Genomic DNA, 22797 nt, shown 5'->3' with positions numbered 1-22797 from the left:
TTCCATATAATCATGGAATTTTTACACTTAATTGAATTTTATTGAAATACAAAAGTTACCATTTTCAGATGTGCAGTTCATTGATTTTTAGTGTAGTCTTTGTTATACAGTCATTAGTACTACCTAATAATAAAATATTTCTGTCACTCCAAAAGTTCTATCATATTAGCTCAGTCCCAATTTCACCGTTTTCAGTTGTCTAATAACCACTTATCTTCTCTCTCTCTCCCTTTCTCTCTCGTCTCCCACTGTTTACCTATTCTGAAATTTCTTTTAAATGAAGTCATAGAATACCAGACCTTTTTATGTAGCTTCTTTCACTTAATGTTTTCAAGGTTTTTGTTCATGTTATAGCATGTAACAGTATTACCTTTTATGACTAAATAATACTCCATTGTGTAGATGTACCACATTTGTCTGTCTCCTTATCGGTGGTCATTTGGATTGTTTCTGTTTTTTTAGCTATTTTGGATAATGGTGCTATAAATGTTCATGTGTGGATCTTTTGTGTCAAAATGTTTTCAGTTCTTTTGATACCATTTCTGAGAATGGAATCCCTGGTTCATGTGGTAATTCTTACTTGACCTTTAAAAGCTCCTTAAAGGAGCTGTCAAACTGGTTTTCTTTCCGTAGCTGTATTAGTTTACATTTCCACTTAGCAATATGCAGGCTCCAGAGATTAAATGTAAAAGTCATCATATCTTCTCTCACACCCACTTTTATGTAATTTTCCCCAGAACTTAAATATTCCTATTCTAATTTTTCTTTCTGTTTTTTTAACTTTTATTGATACATATTTGCAGTACATAATGATTATATTCACCATGAGGGACTGGTACATGTACATAACACATTTCAGTTCCCTTCTTTTCCCCCTTCCTTCCACCTCGCTTTTATTTTTACAGCACCAGATTCATTTATCTTATAAGACCATATAAAGTTAATTATCATATATATACAGATTGAAAAGCAGATTAATAGGCCAAAGAACATATAAAACATGTAAGACGGTTGTACTAAGTCAAAGTACACTTTTAGATACATTGTCCACATTGGATTACAGTACATTTTTTTCTTTCTCTTTTTTTCCTGTTATCTGTCTTTTATTTCATTATATATCATTTTTCATATATATATATTCATATTTGAGAAACTATGTAATATTTAAACTTTCATATGTCTGAGTTACTTCACTTAGGATTATGATATCAAGGTGCATCCATTTTCCTACAAATGGACTCAAGTTTATCCCTTTTGGTTTTTTTTTTTTTTTTTTTTGGTCTTTTTGAGACAGAGTCTCACTCTGCAGTTCAGGCTGGCCTTAAGCTCACTTTGTAGCCCAGGCTGGCCTCGAACTTGCAACAATCCTCCTACGTCAGCCTCTCGAGTGCTGGGATTACAGGCGTGTGCCACCATGCCTGGCTTCTCAAGTTTATCCTTTTTTTTTTTTTTTTTTTCACAAGAAACAGGACACGGGCTGGGGAATATAGCCCAGTTGCACAAGCGCCTGCCTGGCAAACGCAAGGTCCTGAGTTTGATTCCTGGTACCAAAAAAAATAATAAGAAGAAACAGGACACATGTTTTCCTTTGTTTTAATAGTGAAAGATATGATTCAAATGGTTTATTTGTAGATAAACCATTGTCAAACGGTTTAGAGCAAGTTTCTACCATGAGACTTTTTTATGGTATGAATGCAATATATTTTCTAATCAATCATTCAAAGGCTATTTCCACTCCTCAATTTGGAATGCACTTTTTCTTGAGACAGGGTCTCAGTGTAGCCCAGGTTGGCCTCAAACTCACAGAATTCCTTGTGCCTCAGCCTCCCAAGTGCTGGGATTACCGGTGCATACCACCATACCTGGCTTGTACTTTTATTTTTAACACTGCTTTTCTTTTTGTAAGAAAAAAGAATAGAATAGAAAAGTTCTTTAAATTGCATATACAATTTTTTAGTTTCTGATTATTTGATAAAGTGATGATGTGATACTTTGTATATTTTATTCTTTGAAAGAGGGGAAACCTAACTACCTCTATCTTGTTTCTGTCTTTGTTACGTTACTATGTTTCTTTCTGTTTTAAACTTAAGTTTATTAGTACAATTTAGGTACACAGAATGACCGCATTCCTTATAGGGAAGTTTATTCTTTTTATGGCAGAGTAGTACTTCATTGTGTTTACCACATTTTTTTATCCATTTACCTATTGATGAACATAGCAGTTTCTTACATTCTAGAAATTTCTTTTACATGTACAAGATAAGTACCTGTGAGCCAAAAAAAAAAAAAAAAGTTAAGGTGTTTCTATCTGTACAGTATCTATTGGTATTTCATTTGGATTCCTTGGTATCCATAAAATTCCTTTTTTGTTGTTGTTTGCAGTTTATTATCATACTACTTTTATCACTGGGGAATGTAAATGTTTATTTATTCTAATACTTTGGGGCTTAAATGTGCCTCTCAAAGGTTCGCGTATCGAAGGCTTGACCCCCAGTGCAGCAGCACTCCAAGGTGAGGCCCAGCAGACAGTGGATAGTAAGCATGCTGACTTGATCAGTGGGTTAGTCTAGTGATAGATTCATATTTGATGGCATTATCTGGAGGTTGTGGAATTCAGGAGGCAGCACCTGCTGGAGGAGGTAGGTCATCGGGGGTGTACCTGGAAGGGTATGTCTTGTCTCCAGCTCCTTCCATGCTTTTTCTCTGCCTTCTGTCTACTCTGAGGGGAACTGCTTTGCTCTACCACATGCTTCCTGTTATGTTCTGCCTCACAGTGGGCCCAGAAGCAGCAAAGCCAGGTACCCATGGACTAACACCTGTAAAACCATGAGCCAGAATAAATCTTTGTTCCTTTGAGTTGTCTTCTCAAGTACTTTACCACAGTAACAGAAATCTGACACACTTATTTACTAAGGAGTAAACAATAATTATATTATGACTGGACACCATGGTGCTTGCCTGTAATCCCAGCTACTGGGGAGGCTGAGGCAGGAGGCTCTGAAGTTCAGGACCACCTAGGCAAGCAACATAGGAAAATTTTGCCTTAAAAAAAAAAAAAAAAAAAGCACTTACTCCTATACTAAATTGCTGAGAGTTTGTATAAGAAAAGTGTGTATTTTTTTAAACTGAAGTGTCTTTACTTCAGCCCGCAGAGCTATGTGGAAGTTCAGGCACTTTCTAAAGAAATAGTACTTGTTTAAATGTTTAGTCAAAACCTAACGTCTGCATTTTAATCAAAATCTAATGCCTACAATTTTTCCCTCAGAATTTCCAATATCTCCTGCAATTTTATAATTTCAGTCTTTTTTATTCCTCCCCACCAAGGCCCTGGGATCTATCCCTAGCACCACCAAAAAAAAAAAAAAAAAAAAAGGCCACCAAGTGTCCACAGTAAGAAGATGTGCCCTCCAAGTTCATAGAGGTTGGCCCATGCCAATCACAGCCTCAGTGCAGGAGTCACGCCCCATATAATACCAGTGTCATTTTCAGTCTGACTGAGCTCCCTGAGAGCAAGTAAGCATGAGATTTGGGGGCCCTATTACCTCTAGCCTCAGGTTCTACACTGTAAGACAGTGATAATCATTTTCTCTGCACATGCCTGGTTGATTTCACTTAGTCTTAGAGCATTGGGGAAAAAAAGCCAGAACCACTAGTCTGAGAGAATTGCCACACAGCAATAATTATGGGGGAGAAAAAGCTTCTGTAGCACTCATCTACAGAGCTACTCCATAGACTTGTCACAAATAGGATTTAGATATAAAGTCACTAGAACCCAACCTCTTAAGTAAACATACATGTAATATATCACTACAAAGTGATTTACAAAGAACTTGTTTCTTTTGAATTAGAAATATCAATGGAGAGAGTCCTGGCTTCCTTATTAATAGGTAATCCTAAAGCATTAAATGCAAATATTATCAGGACATAAGCCATCTGTTATAAGAAAAACATTTTATTATTTTTGGCTGTCATAGTCTTTTATAATCAAAGTTTTTATCTCAGTTTTCTAGATAATAGTTCTGAAATGGAAAGCCCATAATTACATGCCTCTTCATGGTGTATGCTTCATGTCTGCTTTCTTTTTCTCTTAGAAATCCATACTAGTTCCAGCTTTACGTATCTAGCAGTATTGTAAATTTGAGAACTTTAGCTTTATACCTAAGAAAATTAGTTTTTTAAATTAGCAATTTTAATTTATGAAATTTTTATTAAATATTTGTATTAAATGTAATTACATCACAGAGACAAAATCTTTAACTTATACAAGGGTCTCTTGATACCCTAAACTCAATCTCATTCCTGGTAATATCTTGTTTTTGTCCCTAGCTAGCAATACAGCCTTGTACAAATTACTTAACCTTATTTGGGTATTTTTTTTGTTGTTGGCCATGTGAGGGATTAGACTAAATGCCGGTTAAATCAACTTGGCAGTGCAAATTCAACTGTGAAGTGTTAAGATGTCATAAATAAGAAACTTTATTTTTAATGAGACAGGTGCCTAGCTGTGTTGCCTAAGCTGGCCTCAGAGTCCTGAACTCAGGTATTCTGCCTCAGCTTCCCAAGTAGCTGGAACTGAGAAACTATTCTAAATGTCATATATCAAAGGTTACTGAAAGAGATAATGAAAATGAATGTTTGGTCTGGAAAACAATTTAATTTTGCTGGTAGAAATCCATGATGACACTGCCTAGGTGTTACACTTTGTTAGTCATTAAGCTTGGCAAAGAAATACATTTAAATGATATGGCTAGTCAGTCTTTCTATGGAAAGAGTACAGAGTTCACATTTAATAAATGGGAGGAACACCTCCAAGATTGCTTTATTCTTGGTGTAGACTTTAATTGACATATTACTGTCCATTTCAAAAATGAAAAAATTTCCTGGATGCAAAAGGAAACAGTGGAGTGTTTTTTTTACCTCAGTATTATACTAAAGGTGATGAAGAGAAAAATAGAATGGGTAAGTTGACTTTTTAAAAAATATTACAATAGGTTTTAACCACTTACCAGTACAATTATTTAAATGCAGGATGACAAAAAGTATTGCATATTTTTTCATTAATTTTTATAAGATAATATAATAGGAAATATAAAAATGACAATTTTATCAAATTTATTGAGTACAATAATTGACTAGTTGAAGGGACACCAGCGTGACCAACAGTTGGATAGTAAGTACGTAATCAAACACACTGCCCAAGTGATACTTGGAGTAAACCATTAAATGGTTAAAATTCTGTTTTGCTAACAGAATCCCCACTATAGCTGTGTGCCTTTTCCCCCTTTCCACTTTATGTTTTCATCTAGGAATAAGTCATCAATGAATAGAAAAGCCTAGAAGTTTTTTAATGTGTTTTTTTTTTTCCATTTGAGGAATTATTTAAAAATAGCTTTAGAATCAGAGCTGAGGTGTAGCTTGGTGATAGAGCTCTTTCCTAGCATGCATGAGGCACTGTTTTCAATCTGCAGTACCACTTTACACAAAGCAAAAGCTCTGAGTCTAGGAGAATGTTTTTCATTTTTATTCCTTTATTCATTGATGTAAAGATCCTACATGTTCATTGGTACTACTTCTTTGAACCGGGTATTCTAAAGTAACCTGAGTGTCTTCTCTGAGATACTATCTGACTGTCAGCAGAAGGATAGATAAATATATTACTTAGGGGGCTGGGGATTTAGCTCAGCGGCAAAAGCGCCTGCCTGGCAAGCGCAAGGTCATGAGTTCGGTTCTGGTACCAGAGAAAAACCAAAAAAAAAAAAAAAAAAAATTATTTAAAATTCTTACTTTTCTTCTAAAGAGTTTATTTAGACATTTTTGTCTTTGATATCATGCCATGCAAAGTTGTATAAGTAGAGCTCATGTATGCCTGAAAATATGAAACTCACACTTTGTCATAACTATAAATCAGTGTTGAATCAGCCATCTACACAATGATGGAAATTTTTTAAATACTTAAAAATCAAACTCAAAAAATATACAGCATATATTTTTGAGCAGCCCTGGCTGCAGAAAGGGGGAGATAAGTATGTGCATATATAACTACAGTAAAACACTGAATATGTTAAATGCTTAGAAAAGAAAAGAAGAAGCACAAGCTATTATAGCACTTCAAATCTGAATTTAAAGGATCAGAAACAGTTTTAGAGAAGTAGAGAGGATTTTAAAATATAGAAGGAAATAGATCAGAGCATTCTAGGAAGTACTGATAGCATGGAAAAAGTGAAGAGATACAGTCAAGAACATAAGGTAACTGAAAAGAACAGTTGAATCTCTTGTAAGATAGATCCTTTAATGGCTGGTAAACCATTCAGAGTGGAAGTCACTTAAGGTTTGGGAAGAGTAACACCATAAAATTTGTGCTTTAGGAAAGTCATTCTTGCAGAGATCTTGAGTCAGAACTAGTCATGTCTTCCATCTTGTACCAGCCCTTCTAAAGTTTCCAGTTGCTCTTAAAGGAAAACCTCTTATCGTGGCTGACATGGCCTGCAAGGTCTAGCCCTGCTTTTCCAGCCTCATCCTACACATCCCTCTCCATTCCTGCCATTCTGACCTTCTTTCATACCTTTCCTCAGTTCTTCCACCACAGGCCCAGATTCAAAATGTTCTCACTTTTTTTTTTTTTTTTTTAAATGTTCTCACTTTTTCACTTCCTTTACTTCTCCTTCATCATTCAGAATTTAAGGAGATGTTCTCTCCTCACATAACTTCCTGACTAGACCCATTATCTCTAAACAGGCTTTCACAATTACAAATTTTAAACTCTATATTTAATTGCCATTACTTTCAATTTTATAGTAAGTTATATGATTACCTGGTTAATATCTGCCTCCCTCACTAACCTTGAAAATTTGTAAAGCCTGGTTCTGTGTCTATTTTTACTTACCATTGTATACCTAGCACTCAGCATTGTGCCTAGAACATCACAGTTAAAAAATAACCGGTAGTAAAAAAATGAATGAAATTTCTTTTGGAATCTATGCGTCCTTGTCCTATGTTGATTCCTTGCCTCCTGCCTGCAAGTGCTTATTCATCTTTAAAGTTTAAAAACCAAAACGGAACCACATGCATCCTTTGTCTCTCGCCTCAGACTATTCCTACCAAACGTTTGGAATTCTTATCAGCTCTCTGTGATTCTAGTGTTTCTGATAAATGTCTTGCATTCTGGATCTGGCCCCCACCATTTCTGGAATTAATTGTTCTCAGAGCTACTACTAATGACAACATAGTAAAACAAAGAGATAGACAATGAACTAAAGCAATTACAGTAAAAATGAAAAGGAAAGCCAAATTATGAGAGATGCTACAGCTCTAGAATCTTCAGGGCTTAGCAATGGAGGAGGAGTCTAATACAACTTCAAAATATCGTGACAAATGACTGGGAAGGGCACTGCGCCTTTAGGGGAGTGGGTAGGAAGAACTAGTTGAAGGAGGTGAGATTTGGTTTTAAACCTATTCCACAAGCACCAAGACTATTCGCATTCAGTGTAAGATTTAGGCTTATCATCCAGCTGAATGGTTCTCCAGCAGGTAGATGAAAATGTGGAACTGAAGCTGAGAAATGGTGAGGAAAATAAGAGACCTAGACTTTGGAGTCAGCATTAGAGTGTGTCAGATGGCAGAGGTAGAGAATATTAAATGCAGAGTCAAAATGAAACAGAATGATGTGAAACAGCCATATATACAGGCCATGGGTACCTGTAGAATACAGGGAAAGCAGAAAAGGTGGGGGACAACTTTTTTAGAACACTGTCTCATTGTTTCATTTGATTTTTACCACTTAGGTCAGTGGTGGTGTTCCACCTGCCAAAGGAAGAAACAGACTCTAAAAGACAACCACCTTGCCCAAGCTTGTCACAGCCGAGATTGGTCTCAGGAGTATCTGACATCAACATGGGTCCTCACTGCACAGAGTGCCTCAGAAAGGAACACATAACTAGTATGCTGTTGAGGTGGTTTTGGTTCAAGAAAGAGGTGGTGATTGCCTTTTTGAGGATGAGGTGGGGGTCCTTTTAAGGATTGAGGACTGAAAAAAAGCTGTAGTTTTGGCAGTTAAGCTGTTGTGTGTAACCTTCAAAACAAGCAATTTCCATTGAATGATAGGCATTGAAACCAGATTACACAGGTTGCTATGATACACAGGTATTGAGATACTAGACATTGCAATGGTTGACCACTCTGTTCATCTGGTTGGTAGAAGAGAAAATGATTATAATCTGGTAGGACATGGTAAATCTTCAGAAGATTTCTCAGGATAATTGAGACTGAAGCATGTTGGTATCAGAGGGAAAGGAGACACTAAACAGCATTAGAAAAAGAAAAGACGGAAGGTACCTGTAGAATGCAGCCCATGAAGAGACTGGCAGTGTCAAAGACATCGGCCTCTTTTTTCCCCTAGCCCGTTTTGCCCACCTTCCTTTTCCGCCGTGTTCTTTTCCCTTCCTGCACTGTTTCTTTCACATGCTTCTCTATCCTTACTTTGAATGTCAGTATGGTAACATTTGCTTCCTGATCTTAGTATTTTAAAACATGAGTGAACTAGGGCTTACACTATAAGTAGGCAGTAGAGCTCTTGCCTAGTATGCACCAGGGCCTGGATTAAATCGCCAGCACTGAGAAAAGAAAGGGGGTAAAGTGTGCTTCTTTTTCCAAAACTTGTATTATCATTTTCATTAGTGGCTGTGTTTGATTCTTGCCTCCTCCACCACATAATCTCCATGTAGTCAAGGCCATTATCTGGGTTACTTTTGTCTCACAGTGCCATGCCCTCAGTAATGGTAACTATTCACAGAATAAATCAAATAAGTAAGTAGGTGGGGGAAACTTGGATACATTACTGTTGATATTACAGACTTCAACATAGATTTCATAATACTGATGGACAACATGGGAGAAAAACAAAAATAGTTGGTTACTATTATAAATGAAAGGCTTTTATTACAGAAATACAGTGTCTTTTTTTTTTTGGTTTTTCTCCGGTACCGGGAACCGAACTCACGACCTTGCGCTTGCCAGTCAGGCGCTTTTGCCGCTGAGCTAAATCCCCAGCCCCGAAATACAGTTTCTATAATGATCATGTTTTCCAGGGGAGATATAGACTGATAAATATCTGAATATTTAACATAAGGAGAATTTCTGCTTTTAACCAAATCTAGCATTTTTTGCAAACAATTTTATGACATTTAATAAATTATTTAAAATTTAGATGTACATCTGAGATCATCTTTTGATTCATATGATAAAATATTGAACACTTTAATTTTTTAAAAATGTTTCATTTGTTCAAAAACTGTATTCCAAAAATTACTTTCTCCTGTTTTCGGTAGACTTACTGTTTTATCCTCAGTGGACTAATAGAATTGGTTATGGAGCAATTCGTTACCTAATAGGTACATCTTTTAGTTATTTATCTGACATATCACAGACAATTCTAGAAAATTCCTTAAATGTTTTGCATGTTGCTATTTGTTCATTGAATTGAAGCAGTTATAAATATTAAGAGATCCAAATGGAAATTTTCACTCTGGAGGCAAACTCCTCCTTTAAGTAGTTTTACTAAATTTTTTTATTAAGTTGTCTGAGAAACTTGAACAAAATTGTAAAGAGAAAAAAATTATTATTCGGAAGTGCATTAAGAGTGCCTCCTAAATTCAAGATCCTGAATCTAGTGGGATTTTTTTCTTTTGTTGTCTTTAAATACTTTCACTCAGTTTGTATATTATAAAGATTTGGCATCTTTTAAATTTTCTTCCTATCTCTAAGTTTTCTTTCCCCATTCTGATCATTCTAGTGCACAGTAAAGTCGTATGGTTTTTGGATATAAAATTCAAATGCCTCCAGTTTTTGCTCCTAGCTTAAATGTTTGTACAAACTTTTAGAGAAGATAAGAGCTAAAGGGTGAAACAAAGCTTGGAATTCCCTGGTTCTCACTATTACTGTTTGTGTTGTACCACTATCCATTTTAAATGAAGAATTTTGGAGTTGAGTGGCTGGTTTTTTTAGTATAGCTCAATTATACTGTGCCTTAAAAGACAGAGGAATGTATCAGAATACATAGGCTTAATATTGAAAATCCCCGTGCAGCAAAAGCACCTGGGAAATTGCTACAAAGTGCTTGGTGAACACCTGGAATTTCTGTGGTGGTGAAATCACATTACAGTAACTGAAACTTCTGGACTATTTCAGTTTCATTAGTTACTGATTTTTTCTGTCCATTGAGTTTTATAGGCCATGCATCACATTATGATGTGATGTTTCTCATCACATGGTGGCCACATAGAGGCAGTAATAATACCAAACCCCACTGCAAAAATGTTTCTTAGGAAAAAAGAAACTGTCAACTTCTAACTGTTATTCCTCTGGGTACAGTGCAGAGAAAAATGTTGTTCTTTTAAAACACTAAGGGGCAACCCACTGGGGGTCCCCTTCTGTCTCTCTCTTGGACAGAAGCTTTCTTTCCCTCAATCAATATATTCTGCTCTTTAAAAAAATAATAAAATAAAACACTAAGATTTACATCACTTTCTACATGCTCTACAATAAAATTCCCAAATCTATAAAATGTCACTACTGCTTAGGTGGTACTGAGATATGTGGTTATATGTTGAAAGTAAGAGAAAAGATGTTTTTTTTCCCCTGAGTGGGGAGGTGTATGCAATTGGGAAAAAAAAGGTTTTTTGTTTAATTTGAAGAAATATATCAGTCCCTATATCCAGTTTAAGATATGGAATAGAGTCAAGTAATGTACTCTTCTCTTTTGAGAAACTTGGTAATTATAGGACAGGCTGAGCAGTCACAATTTGTTTGGATAGAAAGAGACAAATACGGAGCTGGGGATTTAGCTCAGCGGCACAGCGCCTGCCTGGCAAGCACAAGGTTGTGAGTTCAGTTCCCGGTACCGGAATAAAAAACAAAAACAAAAAAACAGAACAAAAGAGACAAATATGTTTATAGGGCATGAAGAATGAGCTAATAAGGAAAAATAATTCGAAGGTGAATATACAGGATGGAATAAGGCACCAAAAGAACAGTATTACTGTGTGTGTTGTCCCCTAGCCTTTTTTTTTTTTTTTTTTTTTTTTTGTCTTTTTGAGACCAGGTCTCACTATGCAGGTCAGGCTGGCCTTGAGCTTACTTTGTAGCCCAGGCTGGCCTCAAACTCGCAATGATCCTCCTGCCTCAGCCTCCCAAGTGCTGGGATTACAGGTGTGTGTACCACCATGCCCAGCCCCCTAGCCATTTTAAATGAAGAGTTTTGGAGTTGGCTCTTTATCATTTTAGAACAGCTTTAATCTCAGCACTCTGGAGTCTAAGGCAGGAAGATTTCTGTGAGCTCAGGGCCATATGGACTACATAGTGAGTTCAAGTTCAGCATGAGCTACATAGCAACACCTTGTCTCAAACAAGGGATGGACACATGCAGATAAAATAGCTAGAACAAGAAACTTTTACTACATCTTCTGAGACAGGAAGAAAATAAGACAACAGTGTGGCTATTGAGGTGGATTTATATAAGTGGAAGGGAAAGATTGTTAAACCATGCCCGGCAGCTTCATTTTTTTAATCAACTAAGATACAAGGTTTTGTTCTAAAAATATAGAGGTGATGATTGTGTAGAGAGCAAAAATAATGACAGTTACTGAGATGATCCAGAAAAGAAGCTTACTAAGGGTAGGAAACAATTTCCAAGTGACATTAGGTGTCCAGATAATACTAGAGTTTGGGATTTGTTGAAATATTTGTCTTCTGGGGTCCTTTCTTCCCACTACAAGCCATACCTCGATAATTTTCAGCCATCTTGTTGTCAATATAGATAAAAGAGATTGCAGGATTGGTCTCACGTTATAGTTTTGCTGGGTAGAATAATTAAGACAGGAAGCAAAAGATTCAAGAGTGATGATGAGAGATTAGTTCAAAAATCAGAAAAATGTAATTGGTAAAGGATAGTGAAATTACTTTAGAAAGAAAATTGGTCATTCTATAACCAAAATTCTATCTTCAGCTTTTACCTCTCTCCTAGGTTGTAGATCAGTTTTTTAACATCTCCATTTGGGTATCCCGCAAGCATTTTAGGCTCAAAGTTGAGTTCATCTTCCCTTTTAGATGTCCCTTGTATCTTATGGTTGCATTTTCATCTTTTTAATTACCTGGAATTAAATGATTTGTCTTTTGTGCTTCTCTTGCCCTTTTATTTCCATATCTAATCAGTCTGCCTTTTATATAATTGATTTTCTCCATTTCCACTGCTAGGAATCAAGTCTTCATTAGACTGCTGCAATTATAGCCTTCCTAAAAAGATTTCCTTGCCATATGTCTCTTCAAGGAACTGATCCATCCTTCTTCCAGCTGTAATAATCTCACTCAAGATAACACTGATGGGGGGACATTCAGAACTCTAGTGACTGGGCCGGGGATATAGCGTGGAGGCCTAAGCACCTGCCTGGCAAGCGTAAGGTCCTAAGTTCAATTACCAGTACTAAAAAGTAAAACAGAACTCTTTTGACTTCCTACCTGGGAATGGTACATATCTGTAATCCCAGCACTTGGAAGGCCAAGGCAGGAAAATCCTCAATTCAAGGCCAGCCTGGGCTACATAGTGAGTTCCAAGCCAATCTGAGCTCCAGTAGTGAAATTCTGTCTCAAAAAAAAGCTGGCTTCCCAATTCCTACCAGATAATTTTGCGTGAAATTCAAGGGCCTTCTAAATTGGCCTCAAGCACTCTAATTTGTTTCTCTTTTATGTTCTTAAATTGTGTCTATGTACTAATTTACCCTTACATGCATATTTGGTAGCACTGTGCCCAATGCCTGAAGAATCTTTCCTTTTCATACCTGTCTAATTTAGCCTTCAAGGCCTATCTCAGGTCACTAGCTCCTTGCAAGTTTTCCTTAACCCCCTTACTCCCATCTTAGTTAGAAATACCACCTTCCTTATTTCAGTGCCCATAAATAAGACATACCTTTTGGTCAGTATTACCATGTACTTTGTTATACAGTTACTTCCAGAAAAATACCATTTCCTGTCTCTTTATTCTCTTCCAACAATGCATTTAACATCTATGACAAATGATTAGCACTTTACAGATCCAAAGGTTAAGACAGGAGGATTGCTTGAGTCCCAAGAGTTCGGGTCAGCGTGGCTAACATAAGACCCCATCTCAAAAATAAACCTAACAGAACTTAAAATTAGTGCTTCTCAAAACGTGTTCTACATTAGAATCAAGCAGATTTTTTTAAATACTAATGGTTATTTCAAATATTTTTGACTCCCTGTTCTTGGGTGGGGCCTGGACATAACTGTTTTCTTTTAAGTTCCTCTAAGTGATTCTAATTTGTGATGAAAACTAGAGAATTACCTTCTTAATTCTGGTGCCTGTTGGTGTGCCAAGGAAAGATTGCTAAACCAATTGACTCAGCTGTGACCACGATTTGCTTAGTTAGAGGCATGCAGCTTTCTTCTGGAAGTCTAAAATCTTACTTAACAGTGTTGATTATCACAAAGGAAGGATGAATTAGAAGTACTAGGCTTGTCAGTTTTCATTAGCATGTTTTATTTTGTAATGACAGATTTTCAAATTTATTTGAAGAACATGTGCAAGTGGGCCTTTATAAATCGTAAGATCTACTCATTTCTTAAAATGAATCAGACATGTGAGCTAGTGTGGTCTAGTGGTTAAGAGTGTAGACTAGTGGGAGTACTTCTGGGGTCACTTGCTCATCTTTTACTGACATATGCGACCTTAAAAAAGTCACTTGAGCCTCTCATCAGACTTAACACTTGCTACAACCTTTACAGACAGAGTGAAGACCCAAGAAGTTAGTCTCACTAAAAAATGTTTTTTACAGACTTGGAAATCATTATACTTTTCTTATGTTTGACTCAGTAGTTGAGATCCTAAAACAGAACAACTGGGAAAGAGAATTGGTATCTTCAGGCAAAACAAAGTCATTCACTCCAAGTATTTGAATTTTAAATTCTGACTTTAAACCTTATTTGCTGTACTTTAAAACATCAGCAAAGTTTGTATCATGAAATACAAGCACATGACCCAATCTATGTTATTTGTGAAGAAAAAAAAAAAAAAAAGTTCTGTGACAGGATGACTTTTGTGCCATTTTCCTGAGTTCAAGAGCCTCTTGTTTTAGTTTGAGAAGGAAAGCAAGGCCACAAACTAGACAAGTGTTTTCAGGGCGTCAGTGATGGGAATTGAATCTTTTGTCTTCACACCAATAAGAAACAAGTGAGGAGAAGAAAGAGTAGATGTTTAAATATGAAATTCTAGTTACCAGCATGCAAAGGAGCACTAAATAATATGGTTAAAAGGTATATAAAAGTACTTTTGAAGGTATATACCAGAATTTTTTTTTTTCAGTATCTGAGACAGACATTTCACAAAATGTCTGAGGTTTATGTGAACCCTCAACTTTCTGAAAATAAATGACATTTTGACCCTTTGTGTTACTAGTCACAGTTTATCTTTGTTTCAGTTTTGAGTGTATAGTTCTGCAGAGATACTCTGGTTTAAAGCTTTATCATTTGGCTCTTATTCATGTACAGGAGGGAAAATCCCAACTCATTTTTCAGAAGACAACAGAATATGGGTAGGGTGGTAATTTTTACCACCATAAGGAAAAAATGAGTATCAAGACCTGATAGATGAGCAGGATACCTTTGTGATAACTTTTAAAATTGTTCATAACTAATATGGCTCTGGATAAATCCCTTACCCTCTCAAAGCCCCAAGAACTTTACCTGTTAAAAAGAAACCAGCTGAATAGGTTTAAAACTGTCATACCTGAGAAAATTAGGAGGTATAGCCTCATACAATAAGACTATACAGCTAAACCTAATCTTTTAAATTCTTTACTTGTCTGTGCCATTATTAATAAAAGTACCTCACCTGTCCTAGCAGGCTTTTGCTTCTAAGCACCCGAAGTGTCAGGTACTGTAATACATATTTGATTGGTAAGGTGTTAAACACAGTGCCTGTGCATTCCTTTATCTTTTTCTCCTTAGTTCTAACTTCGAATGATGAGAGAGCATTAAAAATGTTTGTAAGTCTAGTGTTACTTATCTTTTAGCAGTCTTTGCATCCTCATCACCTTTATGTGTGATAATCACCCAAATAGGTTTCCCTACTGCAGTAGAACTCTAGATGAACCCAGTAAATTCTCAAATCTGATAGGTACAAAAAGTATGTGGCTTTTCACTTCCTGTCCCTTCCTCCAACCTCAAACCATAGAGAACTTTGCTTTCTGGTGACATTTGCTCACATAGACATCTTCACCACTTTTTGTTCCAGTAAGATTATGTTGTATATGAGTAGTGTCATTTTATAGCTGCCTCCCGGTTTGAATCTGTGAATTTGGAAATCAGTATGAATTCTCAGGAAACTCCCTTAAAGAGACTTACTGCGTCAGTCCAGTTTTGAGGGTCAGTTTTGGAGATACAGCATCTGTGCTGCAGCACTACAGGCAGATTGCATGATATGAACCTTGCATGTTCCACCCAGAATTTTTCAGGAAACAGTACTTCAGACCAGGCTGTGATTTTAGTGTTCCAGGGGCCACAGTGTAAAGTTGCCTGTGGATGAATATTAAGTAGGGCAGTAAGGATTAGAATGGGGAAGGCCATTTTAAAAAACCATGTTCATTACTGACTTCTGTTGCACTATAGGAGCACAACATAGAGTTTAGTCAGTTGTTTAGCTCTAGTTGCTGAATTAAACTACAACTGTAACTCTTTATGTAGCTTTGTCTGTTGATGGAATGCAAATCAGTGATATATGGGTGCATTTCTAAGGCCTAGTCAAGAGTTCTGTCTAAATCCTCATACTACAGTGATTTGTGTAAAAATGACAGCTTTTACTTAAAAATCTCTCTTGATGCAGTTGTTATGCTCAAATATTGAAACTCTTCTTACTACTGTAATTCCTGTTAACCAGATGTTGTTTGATAGCTCAGTAATAATAAATGGAAGGTACTTGTCCTAGCCTGACTCGCATTTTGTCCGTTTGATGTGGAGCATATGTGGAGCAGTCGGCTAAATAAAGGTCTTATCAATGAGATGCTGTTTGACACTTGGCTTTTTGCTTTTGTTGTCGAGCTACTCACCATATGGTAAAGAACTGGTTACAGTAGTCGGCTGTCTTTTCAGAATTGAGATTTGAATCAGTGGCATTTCAGGAGAAGGTTCTTCCCTTATTTGTGATTTATACATTACAGATTTTTTTTACTACATAGTTTTTTTTCAAATTATATTCTCTAGCATAGACTGTGTTAAGCCATCCTCTTAGTGTCACCTTTATAGGTTTTTACTCATACTTAAAAGCACATAAACTTAAGCACAAAACCCTTTTGTTTTTATTCATTGCCAATCACATTCTTTAAATTAAAGGAAAAAAAAAAACTTAAAAAATAAAAAGATAAAGGAAGAAAAAATGTTTAAAGGAGAACATTCTAGGAATCATAATAAATAAGTGGTCTCTCAAGCTGGTTTTTCACTCAACAATTACAGTATAACAAGCATAAAGGTATAATAAATGAGATAAGCGAGGTCACTGCCCTTATGACATTCTTTTGGGTGAGAGATTAGCAACAAGATTAGAAAATTAATAAGGAGAAAAAAGTAAAGAAGTAGAGTGAGAAATAAGGATTACTTCAGATGGTGAATTTACTTCAGATGGTTATTTCAAAAGGTGACATCTAAACAAAAGGGAATCACATGAAAGAGCACCATAGTGATGGAGTTGGGGGGAGCATCCCCAAGCAAAGCCCAGAGATGGGGACAGACTTAACCTCAGCGCACCTGAGGCAAGGCCAGCCAGTATGGCTGAAGTAAAGTGAGGCAAGGAAAGTAATCTTTCCAGGTGGAAGATTTCAGGAGGTATTTTTTGTTTCTAAGCATCATTCTTTAGTAATCCGGTATACAAGAGATTGTTCCCTGAATATCCCACAGAGCCTAAGTACCCCACAGCCAAATTGTTCATTTGGATTTCCTATCTCCTGTTGTAACTGCTGTGACAATCACAGGTATAGTATGGAAGGCATTATACTAATTGAGTTTCTCATTTTAAATTAAAACTGGTCCTTTTGGTTGGAACCACCATCTTCCACTAATTTGCCAAAATGATGAACACAAAGGGAAAGAGGAGAGAAACCCAATGTTTGTTCTCTAGGCCTTTTAGAAAACGGGAGTTGTTCTTTTGGCCACATAGATATGAATCTACAAAAAGTGTGGTAGTGTAGGGGAATCAAGGGTACTGTGCAAAAAAGGAATGCCACACAAATGTTACCATGGCAAAACAGGAAGAGTCCATAGTGTTACCCAGCATGCTGTTGGCATTGTTGTAAACAAGCAAGTTAAAGGCAAAATATTTGCCAAGAGGATTTATGTGCATATTGAGCATATTAAACACTCAAAGAGTTGAGATAGTTTCCTGAAATGTGCCAAGGAAAATGATCAGAAAAAGAAGGAAGCCAAAGAGAAAGGTACCTGGGTTCAACCGAAGCACCAACCTACCCCACCTAGAGAAGCACACTTTGTGAAAACCAGTGGGAAGGAGCCTAAGTTGTTGGAACCTGTTGCCTGTGAATTCATGGCATACGCTGGGGATGTAGCTCTGCAGTTCAGTACCTAATTAGCAGCTAAGTGTTCTAGGTCCTACTTCAAAATAAAAATTCATCCTGTGTTGTAAGGATGTTCTTCTTAATTGAACAGGTGTGTGGTGCCTTTACCTCAATTTGGAGCAGATTTTCATTCTATCTAGTTAATTGTATCAGATCTTTTCCGTGTTTTCCTTGCAGAACCATATTGCATAGGTTATACACCCAAATGGCTAAATATTTATGAAATATTTATATTAGCTGGAAGATCCTGTGAATCACCATGGGAAAAAGATGTATCAAAATAAATGGAAGTCACTTCAGTTAAATAAATGGAGGTCCATTTTGGTTAATTAAATTGTTTAAAGCAAAAAATAAATAAATATATATGGGTATAATTTTCTCCTGTATGGTTTTGTTGAGGGTTCTTTGTTTGTTTGTTTGTTTTCAATACTGAGAATTGAACCCAGGACCTTCATACTGAGCTACACACCAACCCTTTATTTTTTGAGACAGGGTCTTCATAAATCCCTAACTTGCACAGGCTGGGCTTGAACTTGCTATTCTCCTGCCTCCCAGGGTGCTAGAATTATAGGCATGTGCCACCATACCCAGCCTAGCAAACTTGCTCAAAGTGCTAGATGAAATATTTTTGTCTTTGCTAGCCCTAGTTGTAGCTACTCAGCTCTGCTGTTGTAACATGAAAGCTTCCATGAGGTACCTAAATAAATGAGTATGACTTATTTTCCAGTAAAACTTTATTTACAAAAGTAGGTACCAAGCAGACTTGACCTCTAGACCAGTTTATCCATGCCTGTTCTAGTACCTTGAGAAGAGCTAGCATGGGGAAACAGCAACTTCACAAGTTAAGAGAATAAGCCTGTCGTAAAGACAAAGATAGATGAATAAAACTTGTTTTCAGTCTCCCCCCACCCTAGTGATTTAGAAAAAAATTATACAACTAACAATGCATACTTCTGTATTATTTGATATAATAATAAAAATGTGGGGCCGGGGACTTAGCTCAGCGGCACAGCGCCTGCCTGGCAAGCACAAGGTCATGAGTTTGATTCCCAGTGCCAGAGAAAAAAAGAAAAAGAGAAAAAATGTGCTCACACGATTGAAACAATGAAAAAGAAAGCCCAAAGAAATTAGATTTCTCTTACAAATAGTTATTAAAAGAAAGGAGTGAGGTCAGATCTGTGAGAGAGAACTGCAGTTTTGGAGAATGGATTGGAGTAGGAAATCACTTAGGAAACTGTAGCAGTAGTCCAAGCAGGAGCTAATTCATTTGATGACAGGGACCATGAAAATGGAGTGGATGAAATGGGTACAAGAAGCACCTCAGAGGAGAATCAGCAGGACTTGGTAACAGATTAGACATAGAATATTAAAGGGTAAGCCTCACTAATCAGTGAGGTTAGCATGTTCAAGACGCTGAACATGTCCAAGGCCCAGGGGTTGGGGGTGTTTGAGGTTGCAAGTACCAGAACTTTTGAAGAAAATAAGAGGTTATAAACATGTTCGAACACAATGCATTTGAGGTACTGTTTTGGTTACTTTTCTCTCGCTGTTGGGACAAAATACCTGACGCCCAAAATTAAGGAAGGAAAGGTTTATTTCGCTTACAGTTCGTGGAAGTTTCAGTCCGTACTTGGCAGATTATAAGGCGGAGTGGCACATTGCAGAGGGCTGCATCTCAGGGCGGCAGCACAGCAAAGCCGCAGGCACCCACCAGCGGGGAATAGGGGAGGAATGCCCTCGAGCAGCTTCTTCCTCTCCCTTACATATGTAAACTATCCACCCCAGGGCTGGTGTAGCTCTCACACCCACAATCATTCACCTCTAATAGCCTGCCCCATGTCCTCATGAGGCATTGGGGGGACACAGACATAAACCATAACAGGTACCTTTTGGATATTTTAGTTACTGTTCTCACTGCTGAGACTGAATACCCAATACCCACAAGTTAAGGAGGAAAGGTTCATTTAGCTCACAGTGTGTAGCTGTTTCAATCTATAATCAACTGGCTCCAAGGCAGGGTGGCTTTGCAGAGGGACCTCGTAGAGGAGAACCAGTTCATGGCAGCCGAAAGACAACAAAAACAAGGAAGCAAGGGACCTTAACAACGTCTTTCTGGCTCTTTTATACTGTACTAGGCTACCAGGATTAGGGCAGTGCCAAACCAGTCAGTAAACTGATTTAGTAATCTCACACTCTGAATCCCAGCATCACACACTCTAGATCCAGCCACTTCTGAAATAGCCTCAAGGCTTTGGAGGGACATCTAGACCAAACCATAACAATATCCAAGGGGAAAAACTCTTATAAGAGAAGCTACAGATTTCAATTATTGATAGTCAAAGCCATGAAATGGGATGTAGTGCAAAAAGGTCAGTCTGAGCCCTTAGGTGAGGCCTATCAGTAATGAGCTGGTGAGGGAGTAAAGCCAACATGAGAGAATATAAAAAGGTAGGAGAACCATGAGTGAGAATGTCACAAAAGCCAGTGGGAGGAGAATTCTGGGAAGGGAGGATCAAGTGATATCACAGATCAACCTGGAAGAGACCAGAAAAGAAGTTTTCAAATGTAGCAGTTAAGAGACCATTACTGACTATGAAAAGAAGGGTTCCAGTAGGAAGCCTTTGTTTATTTGTCATCTGGCCTGCTAAGCACACACACGGACTTAAATTGCTCAATGCTTTGTAGTTTACAAAGCCCTCTTCCCTGGACACTGCTAAAAAAGTAGAATCTGGGTAGAGCCCTATCTCTAAGCTTAGTGCAATACCCGTCCATGTCAGACAGATCCTCAAACTCCTCTCAACCTCAGATACCCATCATTAAGGCAGCAGGGGCCCTAAAAACAATCTCAGTGGTTTATTAGGAACATCTTTTGACAACAGCTGCAACCACCTCTTATTATTAATCAAGGTCATAGCAATCTACTGAAATGTTATGATCTTGCCTCTGACTCATCTCTGTAAGCAGTCACAAAGCTGCTTGTGAAAGGTGACACAAAAATTCAGAAAATGCCTAGTAAGCAGACAAGCTGGAAATGTAGGCCAATAGACAATGGCTATTAAGTAATGAAACATGTTAAGGTAGATGAGATAAGGAATTTGGAAAACAAAGATTATATATAGCCCACATTCACTTTAAACATAAATTACTTTAAAAGTAGAAGCAAATCTTAACTTTGCTGAATGAATCATTCATCTTACCCTCTAGGTCAGATTTTTAAGGATCAGCATCTTTCTTAATGTACTATTATTACTTTATAACTTGTCAAAATTATTCATTTTTTATATTCATGAACCTGGTTTTTAGAGAGGACAATATTAAAGGCAAAGCACAATTTTTACATGATTCCATAAGTAAGCCACTGGGTTTTTAATATTTGGAGGTACACAGAAACTGTTAAGAGCGTGCATATTTGTTTATGTCTCACCTTATTCCAAAAAGAATTTAAGTAGACTTACAACTCTTAGAAAGTTAATTTTATTTAGTCCCGTAACCATTTTATATTCCGTATTAGGGGATGGGGATAGGAAAGAAAATCTTTTCAGTTAAAGATCACTAAAGGAAAGATGAGGGAATAAGTAAAGAAATATCATTAGCTAACTTCCTAGGGGTGTAATTGTGTAGCAGTACATAGAGCTCAGGCGTTAGATAGTCAGCAAATCTGGCTGCAGGTGCCTGAAGACTGCTACCTGTGTAATGACTTGCAGAAGTCTTGAAACCCCAAGTTGATATTCCTGTCTCTAACAGACACAAAACCTTGTGTAATTTCTGTCAACAGTTCCTTCTGCCTGCCAACCATGTGCCGTTTTTTAATTGGTAATTTTATAAGGAAAATGTAAATCATTGTTATTCCTGCTATGCATTGATGGCTTAGCACATTTCAGTCAGGTAAGTAAAGATCAAATTTATATAGTGTTTGATAGCCTACAAAGAACAAAAGCATACTGGCTAAGAGCTTTGGCTTTTTAAAATAAATTACTTGCGTAGGTTCAAAGCCTTGACTTACTGTCTTTGTGAACATGGGGATGTTCAATTTTGTGCCTTTGTTTATTTGTCCATAAAGTGGAACTGAAAACAACCTTTTGCAGCACTGCATGGTTAAAGTAGACTGTCCAAGCTCAGAACAAGTATATAGTAAGTACTCATAGGTAGTACATGGTAAATATCAGTTGATACTGTAGTCGTCCTAATTGATAAGAGCTAGTCATCCACAGTACTCACCCACATGAATTTTATAATATTCTTTTAAGATAAATAAGTATTATTAGCCCACTTTGTAGACAGACCCTAAGCTTTGAGTGAACATTCAACCTAGCCCAAAATCACATAAGCATTCTTGGCAAAGTTTAGGATCAAAACTGCATTATATACGGTACATAGTTCCCCTGGGGCTTGCAATTAGATTGGGGAATAAATAGATTTCATATCAAGAGTCAGCTCTACAAAGAGTTGAGTTGGTTGCTCAGAGTCCTATTTTGAGAATTGTCAAAGTAGATCCAGATTCATTGGGTAAAGAATGCCTGATTGATAAGCACGGTGCCGTGGACTCAGGAGCATGGAGTAGAATTACATAGTTGCGCTCCCCTCCACCCCAGGTAAAGGTTCTCCTTTGCCTTAGCTTTACCTTATTTAAAAAAAAAAAAAAAACAAAAAAAAACCAGAGAGATGCATTTAAAGTTACAGAGATGTTTCCTTTGAAGTAAATGTGAGCCAAGCAAAATGATATAAAAATGAGTTTTATAAAGACAATATCTATTGTTGTCTTATATAACAATTACAAAGCCTTGTTCATTAGTGTTCAAGAGATAAACATAAAAATGGACCAAAAATCCTATAATGTGGAGACAAACATAAGTTAAAAATTAAAAAAATAAAAATAAAAACACACAGCTTCTCAATGCTAGCATGCCTATCACTACCATTCTTATAAGAGTGCAAGTCAAGGCCTCACTTTTGCTGCCTCTGGAGACCAACTGGTATCTAGAAAAATAAATTCATGACTTTTACAATCTGGTCCTCACCCAGGAAATTCTACACATGCCTGTTACAGGACTTGAGAGAGAGGGAGACACATCCCTTGTGGTGAGGCAGTAACCTCATGCTGAGAAAACATAAAAATTTAGATATGGCCTCTTAATGGTCAAGACATACATCAACTAGCACATAAAAATGCCAG

At 37.0% G+C, this 22797-nt stretch overlaps 1 protein-coding gene across 9 annotated transcripts in view; it reads left to right on the top strand.

Annotated features, from left to right (window-relative positions):
• Rpap2 (RNA polymerase II associated protein 2) overlaps positions 1-22797 on the top strand; it is a 133189-nt gene that overhangs the window by 59722 nt on the left and 50670 nt on the right. For 2 of the 9 annotated variants that reach the window (XM_013514467.1, XM_013514463.1), the window contains one exon: positions 7782-8942. The exons of the other annotated variants lie outside the window; for them this stretch is intronic. In XM_013514467.1, coding sequence (XP_013369921.1) covers positions 7782-8013 — 232 coding nt within the window. In that variant the 3' untranslated portion in view covers positions 8014-8942. Of the gene's footprint in view, positions 1-7781; positions 8943-22797 lie in introns of those variants that run through there. 9 annotated transcript variants of the gene reach the window in all.

The sequence above is a fragment of the Chinchilla lanigera genome, unplaced genomic scaffold (genome assembly GCF_000276665.1).
Source record: "Chinchilla lanigera isolate Chin_1 unplaced genomic scaffold, ChiLan1.0 scaffold00022, whole genome shotgun sequence".
NCBI classification, from domain to species: domain Eukaryota; kingdom Metazoa; phylum Chordata; class Mammalia; order Rodentia; family Chinchillidae; genus Chinchilla; species Chinchilla lanigera.
The sequence above is the reverse complement of the archived record's forward strand: the minus strand, read 5'-3'. Positions and strand labels throughout refer to the sequence as shown.